This window comes from Castor canadensis, chromosome 2 (genome assembly GCF_047511655.1).
Source record: "Castor canadensis chromosome 2, mCasCan1.hap1v2, whole genome shotgun sequence".
Lineage (NCBI taxonomy): Eukaryota > Metazoa > Chordata > Mammalia > Rodentia > Castoridae > Castor > Castor canadensis.
The window spans coordinates 168,653,797-168,676,368 of record NC_133387.1 but is presented as its reverse complement, the minus strand read 5'-3'; the positions used below and the strand labels follow the sequence as shown (position 1 = coordinate 168,676,368).

The window sequence follows — 22,572 nt, the reverse complement described above, 5'->3', positions numbered from 1 at the left end:
CATTTGTACCTCAAAAAATATGTACCTGATTGATTTTGTCATGTTCTCTGAGGTTTAACGCCTGTTCTGATGAACTGATATAGAGGTTTTAACAACTAACAGTATGAGTAGGAGGGAAAATAATGCAAAAAAAAAAAAAAATCACCTCTCTCAGAAGCCAATTCCTTAACACTGCTCTGTCTGTAAAACTGCCCTACTTTCAAAGGCAAAAATCATCCTGAGATTCCACAAAGTTTCTCTTAGGGCCTGGCCTCACACCTGCTTCTCTCTTTCCTTTCTACAACCAAGACGTTTTCCTTCATGTTTATGCAAGACTTTCTTTGATTCCAAACTTGCAGCATTTTTCTCATGCTATTTACTATATCAAAAATAGTATTTTCTCTATTCTTATACCTCTTTCAAGTGCTTCAGAAATGCCCATGCTCTCCATATAGCTGACCCATGAAAGTATTCTATCCTAAAACTATTGGAAGAGAGGGCCCGTGGGGCACAGGAAACAGATGCATATTCTTGATCCAGGCGTGTTCTTCTAAATTCAAACACTGGTCCTCCCATACTTTTAACTGTGGAAATGTCTCAATCACAAGAAGATGACATCTGAGTTATTCTGACCAGCCATATACCCATGAGGGGTTTAAAGTATTCATATGGCCACACAGACAAAGAGCAAGAACAACAGGCCCAAGATTACATACCAGGCCACCTGAGACTAGAAGTCCTTGTCAAGTACAATGCTTGCTCCAGATACGGACTTTTCCAAAAGTCAATGGAAATACCACATAAGTTCTTTCATTCCTTTTTAATCTTTTCTTTTTGTTCTTTCATTTTTTAATTAATGCTTTTGTACTTTCTTACTCTTCCCCTGCTCTCCTTTTTCCCTCCTACTCTTTATTTAGGTCAAAAAGAATGTTGCAACTGAACCCACTCATCCCTTCTCCCCTCCTGAACAACTAAGGACTTGCTATGTACCTTTGTTTTTATTTTCATCCCCAAGAACAAGAAGGAAAAAAAAAGCACTATTCTTTTACCCCTTTTTATCTCAGCAGTAAAAGGTCTCATCAAGGATAAACATTAAAACAACTTTTAATTCACTATGTAAAGACATCATTTCCCCTCCCCAACTCACTCAAAAGTTCGTTTTCTCACTCATATGCATGTGTATTCAGTCTTTCTCTCCCTCTCTCTTCTCTCTTTGCAAAAAGCTTACAGTTCCTCTGCAGAACCTTGCAAAGCAAAAATTAACGGCTTATCACAGCTACCCAAAGCTACCAAGAGGTTTCAAATGCTTGATGCGAACTTGTTTGAGGTTGATTTTGAGTTGTTTCTCAGGCGCTAAGAAATATTATGCTATGCGTCAAAAACAAATTTAAAAATATTACTCACAGTTGGGGGAAACCACGCTGAACTTAAATTGCTTCAAATTCTTAATCTGGTCTGCTTACTCTGGATGGTTTAAACCCTAAGATTAGCAATTGAGAGAAGACTATAAGAAGACTAAATTTGTGGTCCAAATTTAGTGTCCAAGTAGGGTGACCCTCATCTGCTGGGAGGGTCCTAGTTTATACCTTGTAGTTCTGGTGTAGTTATTAATATTGTTCCTTTACACACTCAAAAGTGTGCTGGTTTAGATGGTAAATTATATGATCCTCCTATCCATATACCAGCAGGATCTGAAATCCAACAGTCTAAAAATTCCCAGTACTACATAGGTCTAAAAGCACTCCCTGGATCAATATTTTTTTCAACTCGCAGAGACAGAACTGAAAGCAACAGAAAAAAGACAATTCAGAAAAGTTGGAGGGGCAACAAGAACCACTTTTGGAGTGCCAAGTGATAGGCTTAATCAAACCATAGCCACTGGGAAGAACCTAGGAAATATGACAGACTTGGCCCAATAATAAATATTTATGGCTTGCACAGCAATATTTTGAGTATATCTGTAAGCATGGTTCTCTGCCAATGAAACCAGACCTATGACAACCTATACTACAGGCCAATTTCTTTTGAGTGAAGATTATAAGCTATACAATTAAAAGAAAAGGTAACAGATAATCACAAGGCTTCAGAAAAGTAGAAACAGCCTATCTATGTAATTTGGAAAACATCCACTGAAGTTTTGGGAAAAAAAGATATCCAATTCAACTGAAAAAAAAGTCAAAATAGTAGCTACAAACATATGTCAAATAAAAATGACAGATTTGGGAACAGCCTTGACATTCCTAATCCTGAATTAAGAATAGTTTAACAGCTTAACAAAGCACAGACCCATAACACTGAAAGAAGAGGTAAATCCTATTAGAGAGTCCATCTGATCAGGGAACTGGGTCCGGACCGATGTGTCATTATGGAGCTACTAAATAAAAGCATAGGGAACCGTGTTGCTCATAAACAAATTCCTCTCTGTGATGACCATGTGAGCCCTAGGATGCTAAGTACCCCAAAATGCAGTGATAAAGGACACAGGACCTTGGCCATGAATAAGGAGCCAGGGAATCTGATTCTCCATTACCCACATGCTGGTGGGCTGTCTTTCCCTAGTTATCCAATGACAACTCCAAACCATGTTCCTGACACATGAAACAGACTCCAAAAAAGCCTAAATTTTAGAGAAAAAAAAGTTATTTGCTGCATAGACTACAAATTTAACTACTCATAGCCTCTTTGTGTGCATGAAAATTAAACTGTGAGCAGGTCTTCAGAAAATGAACTCATTTGCCAACTGACATCTATCATCATTCAGATTTTGAGCAAAGTAGCACCAGTGATGAAGGAGGTGAAATGAGCTCAGGGAAGGTTTGACCTTGGAAGTGAACATGATAACCTTCCCACCTGTGAGAACCAAGGGCATCTGGAAAACCCTGAAAATATAAGCAACCTGGTTCTCTACTTCACCCTCTAAAGTCAGTGCTGCTGGAACCTTTAAGCCTCTTCCTAAAACAACACATCCTGTACAACCAGGCCTGAGGACAACCTTTCCTCAAGCTTTCCAGAGCACTCGGGCGATAATGAGGCCCTGATTCAGCTCTGAAGCATCTGGATGGATGGTAAGGAGCTCCTGCACACCCCGAACCCACAAAGAACCAAGCAGCACTGCCTGCTCATAACAACCATATTTTAGTTTGCAATGTTCCTAAGACTAACACTGTGCTTTTACTTCAGGTACAAAATGCCTGCCACATCTCATCAGTTTCTAAGTTTCTAAAGGGTGGCCTTGGGCAAAGTATTTACCTCTTTGAATATTGTTTTCTTCATCTGAAAAATGGAGTAAATAATACTTATCGCAGAGTAAGCATAAAAGTGCTCTTTTATGTGAATGTGTTACACATACAACACAAGCTCAATACAGGTTTCAGAAATATCCCTATAACTTTTGGATGGCAAGAGTCCACCTTCAATGCAAGTTCATGGAATGCCACCACAACCATGGGTTATTCATTCTGCAAACCAGAGAGCTGTCTATAATTACAGTTGCTGCAACCAGTGGAGAGCAACCCTCTATACTCTCTGATACTGGGAGACTTTCCTGGAAAATCCTGACCTAACCAGCTCTAGGTTTTGCAGAAATTTTGATGGAGCCTGGTGCAAGTTGGGTTTCAGGAAGGTGACCACAGGCTGCTTTGGTTCTGAGAGGGAGGTAATGCTCCTCCAGGGTGGTCTGGCCTCTTTAAGGGGAACAAAAAAAAAAGTTACACAGGCAAAAAAACCAGCAACACAAACCAACCAAAAATGCCAGGAATGCAAGCTCTGCCAACCAGATAAATAAATAAAATGTGAGATACTTTATAATAACTGGACATAATGCATTTCTCAATCCTGCATCATGGATTTCCATCTACCCTGCAAATGTCCTCCTTGTCCTGAGATTCAGTGGACTTCCTACTCTGAGGAAATAGTGAAAGCCTCCATCACCCAAAATGACTGAACAACCTCTAACTGTGACGGCCCTCAAGACACTCTAAAAGTCACCTGCTGACCACGTTTGTTCTCTGGGGCAAGAATGAAGCTTCATTATGACAAGATCTCAGTGAAGAAGGTAAAAGAGTCCTCTTTAAGTTTGCTCCTCTTGCCCTCTCTAACAGCAGATTTGGGGGAAGGTATATAATACAGCACCATATCCCCTATCAACCCTTTCACGGGCCTCTGAAAATTCTACACTGGTCAAGGTTATGTTTGTTGACTTGCTTTCCAGTTAACTGTTAAATAGAAATGATTACAGGTCAGGCTTTAATGTTAAGATTTTGCACATATTCATAGTTTTAATTCTCACACAACCCTAAGAAGCAGAATGACTACTGATATTCATTTTACACATGTAGGAGCTAGAGCACAGAGAGATTAAGTAATCTGCCCAAGGTCACACAGCTACTAAGTGGCCCAGCTGGAATTCACACTCAGACAGGCTGGCTCCAGAGTGCCTGCCCTGAACCACTGGGGCTTTTAGTCACAAACAGAACATGGTCAGTGGGGTTCTGGGAACACAGTGAGAAAATGATCCTAACAGCCTGAACTTCTCTGTCCTTCTTTCTTGTCTACATTGAGGACAAAGACTGACCAAGCCAGGAAAGGACAAAAAGCTTCTTCCTATCTTTAAGGACAATAAAGGTCCCCACTGTACGGACATCCTCTGCTGGGTGGAACAAGGTTTGGGGCTACTGCTTTTATTCTTATACATGGGTAAACATCCAGAACTGGAACTCTGGTTCTTATCTTTATACCAGGTTCACCTCACCAAGAAGGTGATTTTTCCCTTCTTGGTGAAGGGGAGGAAAAATTAAGCAGCTTGGGAATGTGTTTGCTTTGGCACCCAGCCTTGGTGGCCTCAGCCCCTTCTCAGCAGACTCCATACCAAGAAAGAACCAGGAACAACTCAATAGCTGGGTTTGGTTTTAGCCTATGTAAGATCTGAGAACAGTGTGATTAGGCAGTATAGCCCATTTTACACTTATAATGGAAAATCAATGCTGATGTTTTTTCAAAGTATATGTTATTTTGGTGCTTAGCACTGTCAAATCCTGTAAAGTCTCAATAAGGAATAAAAGTGAATAAAGGTTCTTGGTCAAGTCCTAATGACAAAGCAGGCAAATATTCCAGGTCCACTGACTTCTGTTTGGACACCCTACCTCCCTAATGCTTCTCTTTGGCTAAATTTGGGAGTGTGAAGAAAGGAAAATTCTAGTTTAATCAGTGAAGCCAGATAACATCCCACGCTAGTTTCTACACATAAAAAACTAAGCAACCCAAAGAAATCATACTGACAAATACTTAACTCACAGCTATGGATCTGAAGCCACAGTGTAAGCACTTAAACTTTAAACACATGTCCTATATGGTCTGATGAGCCAGGCAAATCTCTATTTAGTCAATGTCTTATCCATCCATTGGTGAAAGCAGGCAGCCTTGGCCAAGGGTTCTTCCATTTTTGCACCTGCAAGTTTAAGTCTTAATTGACGTTTCTTTGCTAAGCTTTCACAAGTAACTTGAATGTTACTCATGGCAATGTACACTGAGAAGTTACACACATTCATTCTACTCAGCCACTGACTGGACGTTTTTACATAAGTTACTTACCTTTTATGTGCCTCTACTTCCCTCTCTAAGGTATAGTTATAATACTTACATATAAGCAAATAAAGTCCAGAAAAAATTAGCTAAAAAGCAATTATCGTATTGTACATATATTTTCAAGTTTCCCTCTTTATTTTCCCCCAAGAAAGTACTAGAAATATTGAAGGTCACTTACAAAATCTGACTGGTGGCTTAGGAACCTTTTTGGAACAAGAAAGTCATTATAAGGGTGCTTATTGTAACAGACAGTGACTGTAGCATTAGGCCATACTATCCCCATTTTACAGACAGGAAAGCTAAGTAAAATTACTTGCCTGGGGTTATTTTTATCAATAACTGAAGTAACAGCACCATATACTTTAAATCTCTAATATTTAATATTAAATTACCAAAAAACATGCTTCAGCTGTTTACTGTGATCTAAAACATGTGTTGCCAGGGGCTCTTGTTCATTTCTAGCAAGAAAGACCCACGGTAGGTATGTAAACTGACATATCTACATGATATTTCCCAGATGACCAAATCTGTCTCTTCCCCATAAACACACATAACAACACATATAAACAAGTCATTCTTAAGGAAAGGGTCTATTAGTTGAGTTTATATCTTTGCTGTGAACTATCTTTTCACTTCTACTATATATGGTTTGTATCAATTGTGACACACAGAACTTTTCCTGGCTTCTTTGAACCCCCAAACACAACCTTCATAGCAACATCACTTCTGGTTTGCAGCCCTCAACGCCTGAAATGCCCCCAGCATTGCTCTGACCATCATCAAGCTGTGACAAACTCAGCCTTCTTTGTACAGAGCAATCTCCAGGCTGAATGTTAGGAGGTCATGGAGAAGCAACAAGATCTCAATGTCTTTATTAACATTTCTGAAGAATCTCAGAATGACAGAACATCAGCTTGGCTCATGTTGAAAATTTAAGCAGATTAAGAAAGGGTTAAACTAACAAACTAGTTATGACAAAGGCAAAGAAAGGACAGGAACAACTAAAGTTAGTGATCATCTAGATACAACTGAGGTGAATGTTACAATTATCTTCCAGAATGCACCACCTTCTCCCCATATCTTTCTATACTTTCACCCCCAAAATCATTTCTAAGGACAACTGGCACTTCCCAACCTAAAAGTTCTCTCTCAAACTACATTCGTTCCAGGAATCCTGTAGAGTTGACTCCATCTGCTTAGCACCAAATTCGTGCCTTAGACCAAAAGAAATTTCTTTTCCTCTCTTCTAGACAACACCATGAACCAAAGACACTAAGTCATGTCTAGTGTTGGGATGCTTTTCTTTTTCTTAGGTCTTTGGTACCACAGACCAAAATACAGTGGAACAGAAATGGGTAAAGTTAGTAGCCTGTATGAATAGGATCGGAGTTTCCCAGAGTTCAGAGGGTAATTTCAGTTCTCCTGTCACCGCTTTACCCTCAACCTAGAAAAGAGGAGCTAGACAGCCAAAGGACAAGTGACAGTGGAGCTAGGGAAGGCATGACATTATTTGAAAACGTGATTGAAGGTTAGACACCCTTTCATCTCTTACTGCCCAGTGCCAATACTGGGGGATGCAGACTCAGGGGATGATGTCCTTCCAGACAGTATCTGACCCACTCCTTAACATGAACAAATAGGTCCAGAGTGCTCTCGCCCATTTGGGAAAATAAAAAACAGAAATATGGGAATTCTATAAGCTTTTTCCCACCACTCACAAAAACGCAGCTGTGAAAATAAATACCACCCCCCAAAGCAAGAGTCTCTGGCCACCTACAGTCCTCCTCCTGGCCTCTCCCTCTCCAGAAGCCACCAGCATCCCCTGTAGAAATGCAGCGCCCAGAAGGGAGCAGTGAAGAGGAAAAGTGGAGGGGACCCCGGAGCTGGGGTTGGGGGGGGGGGCCTCGGCAGTCACCACTCACCCGGGGAAGGGAAAAGCTCCAGATCGACCTTCTCCGTCTTGATGATGGTGAGAGTCGGTTTGAGATCGACGGCCGCCTTCATGGTGCCAGGAGTGGGGGGCAAACGGGATGACAGCAAGTTTGCTGTTACTGTTGTTGTTTTTCTTTTTAATGAGGATTCTTAACAAGGGAAAGGGGACGGGGGAGGGGGGAAATCCGACTTTCTTCCCTAAAATCCCAAATGCCCGCCGACTTTGCCCCGTGCCGGGACGGTGCGCGCCCGGCACTGTCTCCCGGGAAGTTGGCACTTTGCGGAGAAGTGAGCGCGCTCGGTCCCCGCCTCGCTCGCTCCCTCGCTTCCCTCGCCCTCTCGCTCGCTCGCTCCTCTCGGCCGCCGCTGGCTGCCGCGGCTCCCTTGCTCGCTCACTCTCCCTGGCCGCGATCGCCCTCCCTCCCTCTCGCTTGCGCGCTCTCCCCTCCTCTTTAGGGCGTTTCTCCCGGCGCCAGCGCCCAGCCGCGGGTCCGCGCGCCCAGCCCCGGCGGTCTGCTGAGGGAGGGGGAGAGGGGAGGGCGCAGCCTCCCGAGTGCTCTCGACCAATCACCGCCCTCAGACTAAAGCGAAAGGAAGGGCGGGGGCGCGCCGAGTCCCGCTGCGCGGCCGCCCTGCAGCTAAGCGGAGTGCGCGGGCCGCGGAGCCCACGCCGGGAGGAAGGGCCTGGGGCTGGCGGCAGGCTGCGCGCAGGGGCCGCTTCCACTGTTTCGGGGAAGTCCATCTGATTCTCCACGCATTCTTGAGGGTTTGGTCATCCGCTGCTGCCCCCCTCCCGGCAGCAGCATAGTTTTGCAAGTGCGTGTACATCATTCATTCACAAAGACTGACACACAGGACGTGAGGCATGTGGATGCAGGGGTGCGCGTGCGGGCAGGCGCGGGGGATTCGTGAGCTGGGTCCCCATCCCCAGCCGCCGGGCAGTGAGTCAGGAACCCACCCGTGGAGTTTTCAGAGCCCATCCGTGGAATGGTTAAGAAGTGACAGGGAGCAGAAGTCTTGCTTCGCGGCACTTGATCAGAACCTAGCTTACTGGACTCCAGCCGCCTGGAGACCCCCCAAAGGCAGACCCAAATGCTCCTGGATTAGCGGGGGACTCCAGCCTGGGGGACCCAAAATGAGCTTCCATAAGCTTCCAGTTTTACACCAATAGTAGAAGACATAGTTTCTTTCTGTTTATTCAATTACTCTAATTATGTCACTTTATCTTTCAGACTCTCCATTAGATAAAACTGTTATCCGTCCTGCCACCACCGCTCCCAAAAGGGGAGCATGCAGCTCTCTGGTTTGAATTTCTGAAGTACACCATTGGAAGTCCAGGAGACCCTCAATGCACAGCCATTGTTATATTAGGGAAATTCCCAACTCCTCAGATAACACAATATGAAGCCAAATAATTCACGATTTGCCATGATACACTGGTGATTATAAATGGAGAGAGTTGATCTTTGTGTGTGTGGTACTGGGGTTTGAACTCAGGGCCTACACCTTGAGCCACTTCCACCAGCCCTTTTTTGTGATGGGTTTTTATGAGATAAGGTCTCGCAAACTATTTGCCAGGGCTGGCTTGGAACCTGGAACCACGATCCTCCTGATCTCTGCCTCTTGAGTAGGTAGGATTACAGGCGTGAGCCACCAGGGCATTAAGTACATACATAGCTGGAGCCAGGCACTGAAATCTTTTATTAACTAGAAAATTAAACATAAATCTTCCTGAACAACCTCAGAGAGAGCTATCTTTAATATTCTTCCCTGATTTCTAAAGGTGTGTTGAACTTCCACACTTACCTCTGTGTCCTCTCCCCTCTGATCAATTTTAGCACACCTGCTTACCTTCATCTAAAACTAGTTTTGTCTCCTTGGAGCATTAGTAACTTGCAGATTCCCACAGCAAATCAGGAAAAGAGACATGAATAGAATGTAAACCTCTGGATCTTGGTTCAACTTCCAGATTACACCCTGTCTTCAGTGACCAGAGGAAAATACTTGTATGTGATAATCCTAATTTTTTGAAAGAACAAAGACTTGCAGTCCAGCTGTGTTTCCAGAAGGTATAAGAAAACAATGCTGGCCTCCAGATGACAAGAACAGACACTTTGGATCCTGGGAAAAGCTTAAGGAAACAGCTGATGAATGAATTGTATATTCACACACCCAAATACGCAGCAAAGAAAAAGCTCTTGAACTAGCCATGCCTTACACACTGTGACACAAGTAGGAAAACTGAACAAATCAACAGTTGCTTCAGGGAATTTTATTTTGTTGATGATGTCTTATGAAAATGCTGGAATTTTTTAATCCAAGTATGAGTACTTCTCTGCAAATGCAGCTTCCTCAGCACAGGTCTGTTCCTCCACTTTCTTCCCCAAGCTAACCTAAACACTGCTGCTAACATTCACATGAGACTCTCAAACAGCCCACCATGATTCAACTGTAAACACTTGCCACTTGAGCAACACTCGGGAAGGGAATTTGTTCCTTCTAATGCTTCAACAAAGACAAATCAACTAGTCAGTCATTCTGTTTCTAACCCAGTCCAGAAGCACAGAAGCTCAAGTGTTCAAATGTCCAAATCAGAGAATGGGGATGGGCAAAACAGGAGAGACAGCCTGGGGCCACCATGGACCTCCAGGAAAGCTATTTCTAGGTGATACTAATTATGAATGTTGTTTACATCATCAAAAGTTTTTCATTTAGCCTTGAATCTGGTTGAAACTTCCCTTGGAAGCAGTAATAAGGTCAAGTTAAAATATTTTGACATATTGGGGACATTAATAATCCAACCAGGCCTGTGTCATACTTGGTTAATTAATTTTTGATAAAATGAAATTTTTATTCTTTTTAGGACACTTGTAGATTTTTCTAAATATTCTTATGAACTTTAAATGACATTACTATTTCATATCCTAAAAAAAATACTTAGCCCAATGCCTAAGACATTATAGAAGTTCAATAAATATGTGTTAAATGAGGAACTGTCAGCTTTCTGGATATTTATGCTTTTCTACTTTTCCACCAATTCTTAACTCCTAATTCCTAATTCTTCCTAATCCCTAGGTTAAGGGACTTTGATATACTATGGCTTGGGAAGATGAACTAAATGATGTCAGCAACTCTGCCCTTTATCCCTCATGGTAGAGCAAAACACCTATTCCCAGCACTTATGTCCACTCAGGTTCACATATACCTCAGTTTCCCTGTAAGTGAAACAAGAGCAGCCAAGCCTCACCTTCCACCAACTTGAGCACCATATTTCAAGATCATTTTTAAGGGACTCAGAGGAAAAAAAAGTCAAACACTTTTTTGCTTTTGCTTACAATACAGTGATGTCTCATGCACTGGACAGAAAACAGATTTGTATTTTCAAACATTCCTGTGACTTTTGCTAATTCCATCCAGCAAGACATCCAGCCAAGTGCTGGAACTCCTTAGAACAGGAACACCAAGTCAAAACACAAGCAAAAAAAAAAAAAGCCAAGAAAAGGAATTGAAGAACAAGAGTATGAAGCTAGACGTGAATGGCATCAAAACATGGATTATGTAAAAAACACAATTTTTCCCTTCTATATTCCTCTCTCAATTCACTTCAACCTCAATAGAATCAAAAATATAAAAATACAACTAATTTCAAACAATCATGGGAGACATAATCTCCCTCTCCAGAAGTAAGCTAAAATTTTGAATCTTGAACATCAACAAAGCAAAGAATCTGAGATTTGAGCAACAGTGTGCTTTACTGAAGGCAGGTACAAAAACATTCAGACCACTAACGGATGATCCAGAGTAAGTTTATGACTCACAGATGTTGATTTACTGGTATAAATGTAAGATTTAAAAAAAAAACAAAAAAAAGCTCCCAAGCTCTCAATTAGCAACCTGTTTGAGCTGCATTTGTGGTCTTTTTTGTCTGAAAAAAGGCAACAGTCCCTGTTATACTCTAAAAAAGGCTTCAAAAACTTAACTCTGAACCAAGTGGTTTCTATGTGATATGTTCAGTGAAAAGCACACTAGAGAAGGAACATGTCTGGGGCTTCAGTATCTACCATTATCAAGCAGCAAGGAAAGGGAAAACTGGAGATAGAGAAGACAATTAAAATAACTCTATTAATTAAACTCAAATTCCAAAAGGGCTTAGGGTCAGTTTAGGAACACAAGTCTGGAATGACAACGTGGTATTGCAGATTGCAGGCTGGCTCCATGACCTCACCCAGGCTGCTTAACATTTTGGTGTCACAACCTCATCTTTGCTTCAGGGAATAAAATCACCCCTGGCTGTCCCTACCATGTAATACAGACTCATTAGCTATTGTTTAGAAGGTACAATAAACAATAAAGGGATAAGAGAGCCTATTTAGGAGGGAGAAGGGGAGGAGTGAGGGGAAGACTTGGGGGTCTTTTTTGCCCTGAAAAATTCTCTTTAATGAGAGATCTAGGGTAGTAAACAGCGTGGACTCTGGAATAAGATTCGGGATTCAATTCTAGCTGTACTAATTAATCATCTGAATTACTATGGGGGTTAGTCACTTAAACAATTCTGAAATTCAGTTCCTTCATGTTTGAGAGGAGAAAATATAGCACCGACCTTTTAAGGCTATTTGGAGAATGAAATGAGGTGATGGATACAAAACGTTTAGCACAATGTCTAGATCAGAAAAAGTGTTCAATTAATATGGAATTACTATTACTGTTTTGAAGATCCAGTGTAAAGTAGACTAAGCGAGAAATCACTTTAAGTCTTTCTCTTACCTTGGAACCTCAATTTACCTGAACTGACAGGAGATGGAGACAACTATCATGTTTAATTTTAAAATCTCTTCAAGCCCCTTTCTCAGATCTTGAAAGAGGAATTGCCCAGCCTTGGCCTCACTTGGGAAAGTCCAGTACTACCTGACTGGAGAAGAAAACTTCAGATTTGTATTTGTTTTAAGAGATACAAAAAAACTGTTGTTCAAGACAACGTTAGTGGTGCCACTTTGGAGACAAAACCTTAGACCTTGATCACCACATGATCAAACCAGATCTAGTGAAAGTCAAGTGCAACCCTCCCATTCACCAGAGGAGAAAACTGAGTTTGAGTGAGAGCAGTTCACCCTCTCCAGGGCCACACAAGTAAGGAAGACAGAGTGAGGACCAGAAGGGTATCCCCTGACAGCTGTCCTTCCATGGAACCACCTGGCATTTACAGATGCCACTTTGACAAGAGAAGTCAAGGCTACTCAGCTTGGTCGGTTCCAGTCACCCTGTGTACATCAGAACAGGTAGATATCAGACTCAAGCTCTAGAAATCCAGTAAGATTCTGTGCACTAGATGAGCAGTCTTGGGACAAGTAGATTGCAGGATAACCACACTCTTGTTCCCTGTGGGAGACAGCTTGGCATAGGCTATAAGGAGAAAAAGGGTCTGGCTTGGCTCTATTGCTGTCTGCAGTTTCTTTAGACTATAATTATGAACATTCAACTGCATCTGCAGCCCCAACAATGTGGGATGGATTGGCCTAATCCACAGACCAAGCGACATTTTAAAACCCATCAGTTTAGATATCACGTATTCTTCTCACAGCAAATCAGACTTGCCTCAGACAGAAAGAGAGGAGTTGCCAATCAAGACTACAGAATTTGGAGGCTTCCTCCCCGCCCAGGGTCAGTTTGTTTCCCTGAGACTGATTGAACATGTTTACCAGAACAGTTGCTCTCTCCTGGGCCCAGACAACACAGAATACAGGCTGCCCTCCAAGGCCTGTGGCTTCATGAGGAGGTGGAGGGATAATGGAATTCGCACAGATGACAGGAGAACCCACGTTCCTGAATAAGGTGGCAGAAGTGGTGGGCCAGGCACCCCATGGGAGCAGGATTCCCTGCCACACACATGCCCCCAGGACTGCAGGTGGTTTCTTCCTGGTGGAAGGCAACAGCCTTCCTCTGATCTTACCCTGCTTGTCTCTTGGGTTACAAAGACAACAGCAAACTTCAAAACAGATGTTCTCTGCAGTTGTGGCTTGCATCTCACATTAAGATCATTTCACTGTGGAACCTTCTTCCATCTCCCCCACCCACTTTCATTTTTAAATGCCAAGTCAATTGCCCCAAAGGACTACAACATAGGTAGCAATCAGGAACAGAGATGGACGGAGAACTTCTCCCTCCCATTCTTGGTGCTGGGAGTCAAGCAGAGGGAGCAGCTAGCACTAGAAGACATGTGTCTGACAAGAAAAGGGACAGTGGTAAAGGAGGAAGCAGTAGAAAGGGCCTCCTCTGAGAAGGATAAGAAAATAAGTCATAGGTGGTAAAGGTGGGAGAGGGAAGATGAGGTGGTACAGTCACAATGATTCCACGTCTTCGTTTTCTAGGCCTTAGGTCCCCAGGATTCCAGACTGAAATTAAGATCTGAGAAAGTATCCAATACCTTCACAAAGCCAATTTAACTGTCCTGCAGGCCAACAGTCAAAACTATAAAAAATGTCTCAGAGGGAGTCCTCATGCTGAAAGAGTCACAACGAATCCAGGATAGAATTGAGGTGAAAGAGTCCTATGCGGTCACAGAAGATGTACGGCAGTTCAAGGAGAAAATTGACACATTACATAGAGAATATTCTCAGTTTTTTCCCCACATGGACATTTGCCATGTGGAAGAATTTCCTTCTTGGAAACTTTCATCCCATCCCTATAAATTGCCCCTTTTGTGCTCAGCAGCCTGAGTACATCCCCTCCCCTTGTATGTTGGAATAAGCATATCTGGCTCACGTACTTCCAAAGGCAACAGCTGAGCTTCTGTTGTTATTATACCTATGGTGTTCAGCTGAAGACAGCAGGAACTCAATTAATGATGCTGATTATTTCATTAATGAACAGATAACTTTCTAATATCCCAAACATGGATCCTTGCAGAAAAATAAAACTTACATATTAGTCTTCTCTAAAGCATGACTCAAAATTGCCCAAAGTTTAAGATTAAAGAGCTGACCAACTCTTTCTAGCCAAAAAAGGTTTTCTAAAGTTTTATTCTGTTTATTCTGATTGTCCTTCCATGTATCCACTTAAAAGAGAATGTTGCTAAGATAACAAAATTCACTTGTTTTTTCATCTGAGTGTACTAAACACATGTAGTTGTTTGTGGAAAATGACATTTGGCTCACCACGCAGCAAACCAGGTATTTCATTGTCACTCTGCACATTTTACACAGTGTGCTGTTCATCTTCTCAGACTTCTGCTCAGAGGAATATCTGCACTTTGTATTGGGTCTTTCATTTCACCGATGGCCACAAAGTTCAGATAGACAGTTGCTATATACATTATTTGTAAGATAAGGGAAATACACACAATGAACTCAATTTTTTTCTATCTTTACAACAGAGTCAAAAGTCACATACTTTATAGGAAGCCCCTTGCCTGTTACAAATCCTCTCCACCTTCTCAAATTTACTAAAATCGTCATCCCCAAAGCACTGTATTTTGAAATATATCCCTTTGCTATATAGGTATCCCCTACAGTGAGGAAGGAGATGGGTAGGGAGTACAAATGGGGTGATGATAAGGAAAGATTGAGTGGGGACAAGAATGGAAAGGCAGAGAGGGCCAAATGAGCCAAGGTTGCCTAGTAGACACACAGAGACATGTAAAGAAGGCCTGACTTCTCTTGCTGCAGTAGAATAGTATTCTCTACACTTCATTATTTGTATCTGTTAGTGGATAATCAAGATGTTGCAATAGAAAAACTGGCTGGTCTTAAACCCCAGAAACCAATTTTACATCACTTTTCCCGGAGCTGATTCTATATAAGAATCCCAAGAAAAACATCACATGCTTCACTGAGAACATCCTACTAAGAAAACATCATTGTAGTCATCCATAAACATCTTACTTAATGTTACCTTAAGCATTCTCCACGTGTGAAAGTATCACAATGAATTAATAGGAATCCTACCTTCCTTAGTGTTAAATCTAACAGCAGGGGAAATGAAGTGCACAGCACTTGTTAAATTCTCACTTGCTTCAACCTTTTTTGGTGTGTATATGTGTACTATCATAAAAAGTGTGCACAGGATCTGAGTTTCATTAAGCATGCTGGAGTATAAATCCAGAAAAAGAACTTTAGTGTGTCCAGTGTAATTATTCATATTTAGCATTTACTGAGCACCACTAAAATGCCACCCAAGAAAAGTCGTTAGGTGAAAAACAGCCTCAAGAAGGGACATATCATCTTCACTGGGATTGCAGCTCATACTTTGTTGTGTGATCTTAAAGACCAAAGAGAGATATGAAGTCCTGTTTCACACACAAGAAGCCAGTATGCTTGCTTCCCATCATGCATCAGCCCCAGTGATAGAGTCATGACTCACTCAGCTCACATCTACTATCATTGGCTTCCCCACAACAGAAATCTTTCTTTCTTTGAGTTGATGAAGAAGAGAGAAGCAAATCCTACATGCATGGCATGCAAGGAGGTACCATGTAATCAGTCAGGCCTGTGAAACATAGTGAAGACCTTAGGACTTGAAATGATAGGTAATGTTAGAAAAGGTGGAAGAATGAAGAAAGTAGAAACTACAATTTCCTTCTTAATGGAAATGTATTTCATCAGACTGATCTGAAACATGTGTTCTTTCAGATTGGGAAACCATCTTGAAAGACATCATCACAAAAGGACCTTGGGTATGAAGCACCACCAGGAACCCATTGGGAGGGGGAAGGGTACATCTGGGTAGGGAGCTGGCTGCTGACTGTGGGAGGAAAGAACAAAAGGGAGGCAGGTTCCCAGGAGAGATCCCTTTCCAGGAATTAAAAATTCTAAATAATGTTGAGAATTTTTAAAAAATCAAAAAGACTATAGACTTTTCTTTCAGGGAATCCCACAGCATTGAGAGAGACCAGATGGCTGGCAGCAATTATTTCAGATTCAGGAAAGGCCCAGCACCCACATATACACACACACCCTTTTTTTTTTTTTTTTTTAGAGTAATGCTTTCTCCCATGGAGAGTATTTTTTCAATTGAATTGAATTGAACTGAGGTGTGCAGGTAAAGAGACAATTCCAAATAAATGTTCCTGCTTCCAAGTGGGCCATACAGAGACCTAAGTTTCTTGCCAAGCACAAACCACTGGGCTTTGGTGTCCTCACTATACAAAGCACACCTAAGTTCTAAAATAAGTGGAAGGCAATGCAGTAGAGTGGTTAATGGCACAAGCTTCTTCAGAAATACACCAACCAGAGTTTGAGTTTGAGCTTCACCACCCTCCAGCTGTCTGTCCTTTGGCCTCAGAAAACCTCATTATCTTCCTCTGGAGAATGGAGCTGATGTAAGTGCATGGTTCTACAGAGTTGAGCTGAATATGATGTGTGCCAAGTGCTTCACACTGTTCCCAAAAGAGAATGAGCACTCAGTAACTCTTAGTTGCTATTGTCAATTTTAAAAATCAGAATGGTGACTTCAGATTTAGTGAACACAAACTTTTCATGAATGTCAATCCAATCCATGACACATGGTGTTCTTTGTGAACAGATTGGGCCATGCTATCCCCTCTTGGTGACCAAGGTTATTTTTGGTTTAAGCAAGCATGTCACATGAATCCTTGACACCATCCCTCTTGGATGAGAGGAGATTCATTCCCATTATGGAGATGTGAGATGTGGCCGCGAAACTTCTAAGCACATGCTCACAGCAAAGACACATATATGAACTCTCAAGGACTCTTTTCAATATTAGGTTCTCTCTTACTTGGTTATAAATTTGATCACCATTCAATAATTTTTTGTACAATGTGAGCCCTGTACAATGTCACTTGAGGTACTTCTCAAATAAGCCCCCATTAGGCAACACACTATGGTATCTATATCAGGGACAATCTTCGTGTAATCACATTTTGTAGTTTCCTTGGCTGTCTCTTTTTCTGCCAATCAAAAGTTTTCTAACAATCTAAGCTGTGCTATAAGTCTGAACCTCTACCCATTTCTAACCGTGCCACGCACATGCATTTTAATGGCAGAATTCTGGACCCAAGTAGCACCCCCCTCCAGGCTTGTACTTGCCACCTGAAATTTGGATGAAACTGTTCTTGCTGGTGTTGACTACCTGTACTGACCAGTTGCCTCAAAGAAGCCTAGGAAATGCTATCTTACCTTACCCTGTAGGATGCCATTGAGAACCAGCACCCAGCAACACAGATTTTGCTCTTTGGTGGTGGTGTGGGGGGAAGCAAATATGTAATCTGCATTCTGGCATTACCCCTGCCTGGCACCTCGCCTTCAGGCTGGCAGCATGAAACTCACGTAGTCTCTTCACTAGTTGCCTGCTTCATTTTGGCAAGACCAATGCCGTATTGTTGGGAAAGCAGACTTAATTGGTTTTCTGCGGGTGTTTGGTTAAGTCACCCCACCTCAGCTTCAAGTTGATGAAAGTATAGCTTTGCCCTTTCCAGCAGTCATAGCAAGTAAATGATGGGGAAATGCTCCAAAATGCATATGGCTGAGTCCTCTGGCTCTCCTTTTCTTTTCTCTCATTTTTTCTTTCCAGTGACTTTGGGGAGGTTTGGGCAGGGATCCTGCATACACAATACTGTTCTTGTTCTTCTTTTCTCTGCAGAGCAGCCTTGAATAGCTCTGTCTAAAATTATAAGCAGGGGCAGCCCTAGGCTCCAAGAGATCAGAGCCCTCATGCTGGGCCTGAACAAAGACCCTGCTTTTTCCCAACAATTAGCCCTGCAAAAAAGGACATCTATCTCCCTCTATTAAAACCACCACGTGCCTTCAAGTCAGCCCATTGTAAAGCTAATTAAATAACACGCCTCTCTCCCCATGCAGGTCTCCTGATTAGCCTCCCTCAATCCAGAAACCCATGCAAAGAGCCTAGAGATAGACAAGCCAATGTTCTACTTCTCATAAGCACCACCCCCACCACGAATTAGCTGTAGCTCTTGAAAAGCCATCCTTATCGATATCACTGAATTCATTCATGCTTGTGTTCAGCCACAGCTCAGACCCTAGTCACCTCCAGCTTAAAGGAAAAGACAAAACTGATATTCTTTTTAACATAACTTGATTAGGAATGCAAAGTTTTCATCTCCATGATGTCTTGGGGGAACTGCCCCCACACCACAGTCCAAAAGTGCTCCTGTGGCCAATAAAGTGAAACATTTGCAAAGGACTTTCACTAAGTCACCAGGCCAGGAGGAAAAGCAGCCATCGTGGCCATAGGCAACTCTCCCCTCTTGGCAGAACTAAGACCTGTGTGAAAGATGAAGCCCAGACTTCTGGGAAAGGTGTTGCCTAGGAAAGCAGGAACAAGAAAAGTTATCCCCAAAAGACTTTTTAAGCATGATGTAGAAGTAACATGCTACCGCTCAGGTTAAATTCCTTCAAAGACTCCTTACAGCCAAGCAGGTAAAATCCAAGCAGAGCCCAAAAGCTAAAATTGGTCTTGTTTACGCTTCAACCTCGTTTCTCCTCCTTTTCCCACAGAAGGACCTTGCTCTCCAATAGTCCTGAACTTGTTGGAATCTAATGTTTCACCTGTGTATTTTTATAGGCCCCCTTTCCAGAAAGCCCTGGTCTACCTGCTCCACAACACTGTCAAGACTCAACAACAAACATCCTTCCCCTGTGAAGGTTTCTAAGACTTTCCAAGATGGAACCTGGCACTTTTGTCTTTTGATCAGAATAAGCAACCTTCAAGTCTACACAGGCTTAAAGTGGGGCACTTAGTATATTGCAGAAAATAATATGGGACCCCAAGGGCAGGAAGCACATGGGAGTCAAATTTGAATTTCTAGCCTAAATCACAGTGACTTAAGCATAGCAAATGCTTGATAAATATGGAAGAATAAATAACCGAACAAATGAAGAAATAAATGAGATAAGGAATGAATGAATGTATGAATTAGTAAAACCCTTTTTATATTAAATATAATCCAAAAAGGTAAGTTCAGTATTACTTCTGGCTTCACTATAGATGGTCTTTGTGCTTGGAAAAGGGCATTACCATTTTATGGCATGGCTCTCTTTACTTGAAAGAGTCAATTCTCATATGGATGCACATACATATATACATACACACACTTTCCTTCTCGTAATAATAAAAAAAAAACCTAGAAGATCAGTCCACTCATTTTCTAAACCCACATAATAATTGTAGAGCTTAACTTTTCAAATCAACTCCAGTCTTTGAGGTTTCTTGCTGTTTTAATTGTAGGACCCATGAAAACCTTTCTTTCCAAGTGTTTTTAAGAACACACCAGTCTTCTTGGATGTCCCACATAGATGAATAGATGACTAATTTGTAACATGATCTCATAAACAATTTAAGTGTCTCATGAAGTACTAGTAGATCTCAAAAGCAGTAGTGAAGAAAAAGAAAAATTAAAGTCCTTGGCAAAACTGATTTCCAACTCCGCCAAATCCCCAAACATTTAAAAACAGCTAAAGTCATTGAGTAATTCTCACCCTATCCCATAAAGCTTTGTAGCAAAAGCCACTGCCAAATGATTCTTGTGAAAGTTTGTTTCTGTGTGTAATGACATTTAGCATCTGTTTGTTCCTTGCTCATGTTCCTTCATAGTCTCAACTTTTAAAAAGATGTGTTTTTCTAATATTTATGGATGCCTTCTATATACAAAGAGAAATCAAGGCCTGCAGCAATGGGAGAGAATACCATGGTGGCTGAGTTAATAAATAATATTATTGGTGAAGAACTGGTAACCTCCAGCCTGAGATTAAGAGGAAAAACACTGTCTTCTGTTTGGCAGTTGCTTTGTTCTGGCAAGCATCCTACAAGCTGAAGTGGAATACCCACTTTGTAGGATCATAATTGATTGAAAGCTGTAAAATTAGACCCTGACTAGCAATAAGCTCTTTATTACTCTCCTTTGCACAGTAGGCCTCCATTCTCAGCTGTTGCTTTAAGGAAGACTAATCCCACACCTCTAAGGCATGTAGAAAGCAGGACAATAAATGAGGACAAAGAGATCTGCATTTTCATATACACTTGCCTCCTCCACCTAGGTTTGGCATGAATACAAAGCAGCCATTGAGTACTGAGCCCATAAAAGTCACACCTGCTAATTTACCAAGGACAAATCAAATAAGCTACACTGCAGAAATAAACTGTTACAATAAAGATACACAAGAAAACATAGTGGAAAGAGAATCACTGGAAATGAGTAAGCCTGAATGCTGTTGCATTAATCAAATAGAAACATCGGGTGCATATAATCAATGTGCTTTAGTCGAAGAGTAAGAACAGAAGAAATGTTTATTGCAAAGGTAAGTGCTGCCATAGAGATATTGGATACAAGAATTAAGTACATTGGGTAAAAACAGTACTATGTAAGATCTTAGAGAATAGATACATTTTCTGGGCTAGAAATAGCTGTTTACTGAACTCAATTGAAGTTCTGAGCAATACTAAAAGACATAATATAGATAAATCAAGATTCACAAGAAATTTCTCATGAGGAGGAGGAAGAGCTCAGAACTGACTATAGGGAGTGGCAGTGCTGACAATTCATGTCAATACATTCCAGTTAGCAAGTTACTTAAGCAAATGCTTCAGGTTAAGATGATGGTCATGCAATTCTGCAAATGGGATCCCTGAGAAGAGTAATAGAAAACATTCATTCACTTCACACTGTCTTCACAGAGTTTGAGTCATTTTAAATCTTTTATGTGCCACACCTCAGAACTACTTTTGAATATGCATCTTTTCTTTGCCCTGGTTGAAATCACAGTGATGATTCACCTGGTCCAGCATGGACGATCATAAATAACTTTCATAGCAACACCTCACAGCATCTCAGAGATGCCTAAGAGTAGGAGAAGAAGCATCCACATGCAGCGTCCATTCAGGGTGTAGAAATTCTCTCCAACATTATGTTCAGCTCTGATCCAAGACAGCTGTGCAAAACACTGAAGATGCACATGAGTTCAACCCTTATTCATGTGTCCAAAATCACTCTCACCTACCACTCAAAGACCTTTAAATGTGGTTTTCTCCTGCCAAGCCTCTTGCTATCATTTATCGGATTTCTTATTAGACTTTTTATCACTTATGCCACAAACCATCTGAGTCATTATTTTCCCACCAGGAAAGACGGAGGGGGGTGCACATAGGGTGGTAGATGATGAAATTCTTAATTCCTACCCATCTCTACTCAGAAGGAAATAAACGGACCTATCGTTGGGAGGTGGAGACAGGAGGACTCCAAGTGATGCATCTGCCTGAGCTCAAGAATGAGGAGCTCAAGAAAGAGGCAAGATGAAATCAAGGCTGGGGATTATGAAAAGGAAAGCAGACTCAGCTCCCTTCCCATGGGACCTAGAGGGCAAGGGAAACTGACACAAATACAGAGCTTCAATGACTGCTGTGAAGCTCCCTTGCAGCTGCAGCAGGAAAGCACTGGGAAGCCTTGGAAGTAAGAGCAGCTGGCCACCAAACTTATATTAGTAATTGCTTTTATTTCCACTTATACATGTATACTGGGATTTATAGTAACATGTTCCAATAGAGATTTTAGAATAACAGAAACATAGTGTTGGAAGCACACAAACAATACATTCTGAGAAAAGGACCCCTATTCTAGAAACACATACCCCAAATTCTTCACCAAACATGCCTACAAGAGGAAGAAAGAGTAACAAGATAGGAAAGAGGAACTGGGCAGCAATTTTGGGTATAGTAGGTATCAAACCATGCAATATGAGGTATTTTACTTTCCTTAGACTCAGTGTTTATTTCTTCCAAACACCTAAATTGAATATAGTAATTGTATTAAACCTCTAATGTGTGATAAATTCTATAGATTAATACTATTTACCAGATTTACTTAGAAACTTATCAAAGATAAGGAAGAAAAGTGAAAAAGAAATGTTAATATCACATCTTTGATACATAAACTTGCCTTAGATGAAATTTATATAATTGTTTCATAAAAGGTATAATGGAGTTATTCTAGAAAAGCTTGCTGACTTCTTTGAGTTTGAATACACTGAAGAAACTGTAAAAGTGGTTTGTTTTGGTTGTCACACAGGAGGTAAGGAGAGGGCATTAACACTCCTATTTGGAGATGAAGAA

At 41.5% G+C, this 22,572-nt stretch overlaps 1 protein-coding gene across 5 annotated transcripts in view; it reads right to left on the bottom strand.

The window, feature by feature from the left end:
* The window catches only part of Ets1 (ETS proto-oncogene 1, transcription factor), a 124,108-nt gene that overhangs the window by 55,494 nt on the left and 46,042 nt on the right, over positions 1 to 22,572 (bottom strand). For 2 of the 5 annotated variants that reach the window (XM_020184077.2, XM_074066377.1), the window contains exon 1: positions 7,485 to 7,705. The exons of 2 other annotated variants lie outside the window; for them this stretch is intronic. In XM_020184077.2, the coding sequence (XP_020039666.1) occupies positions 7,485 to 7,566 (82 nt within the window). In that variant the 5' untranslated portion in view covers positions 7,567 to 7,705. Of the gene's footprint in view, positions 1 to 1,383; positions 7,444 to 7,484; positions 7,706 to 22,572 lie in introns of those variants that run through there. One more of the 5 variants, XM_074066375.1, reaches the window with a different exon arrangement.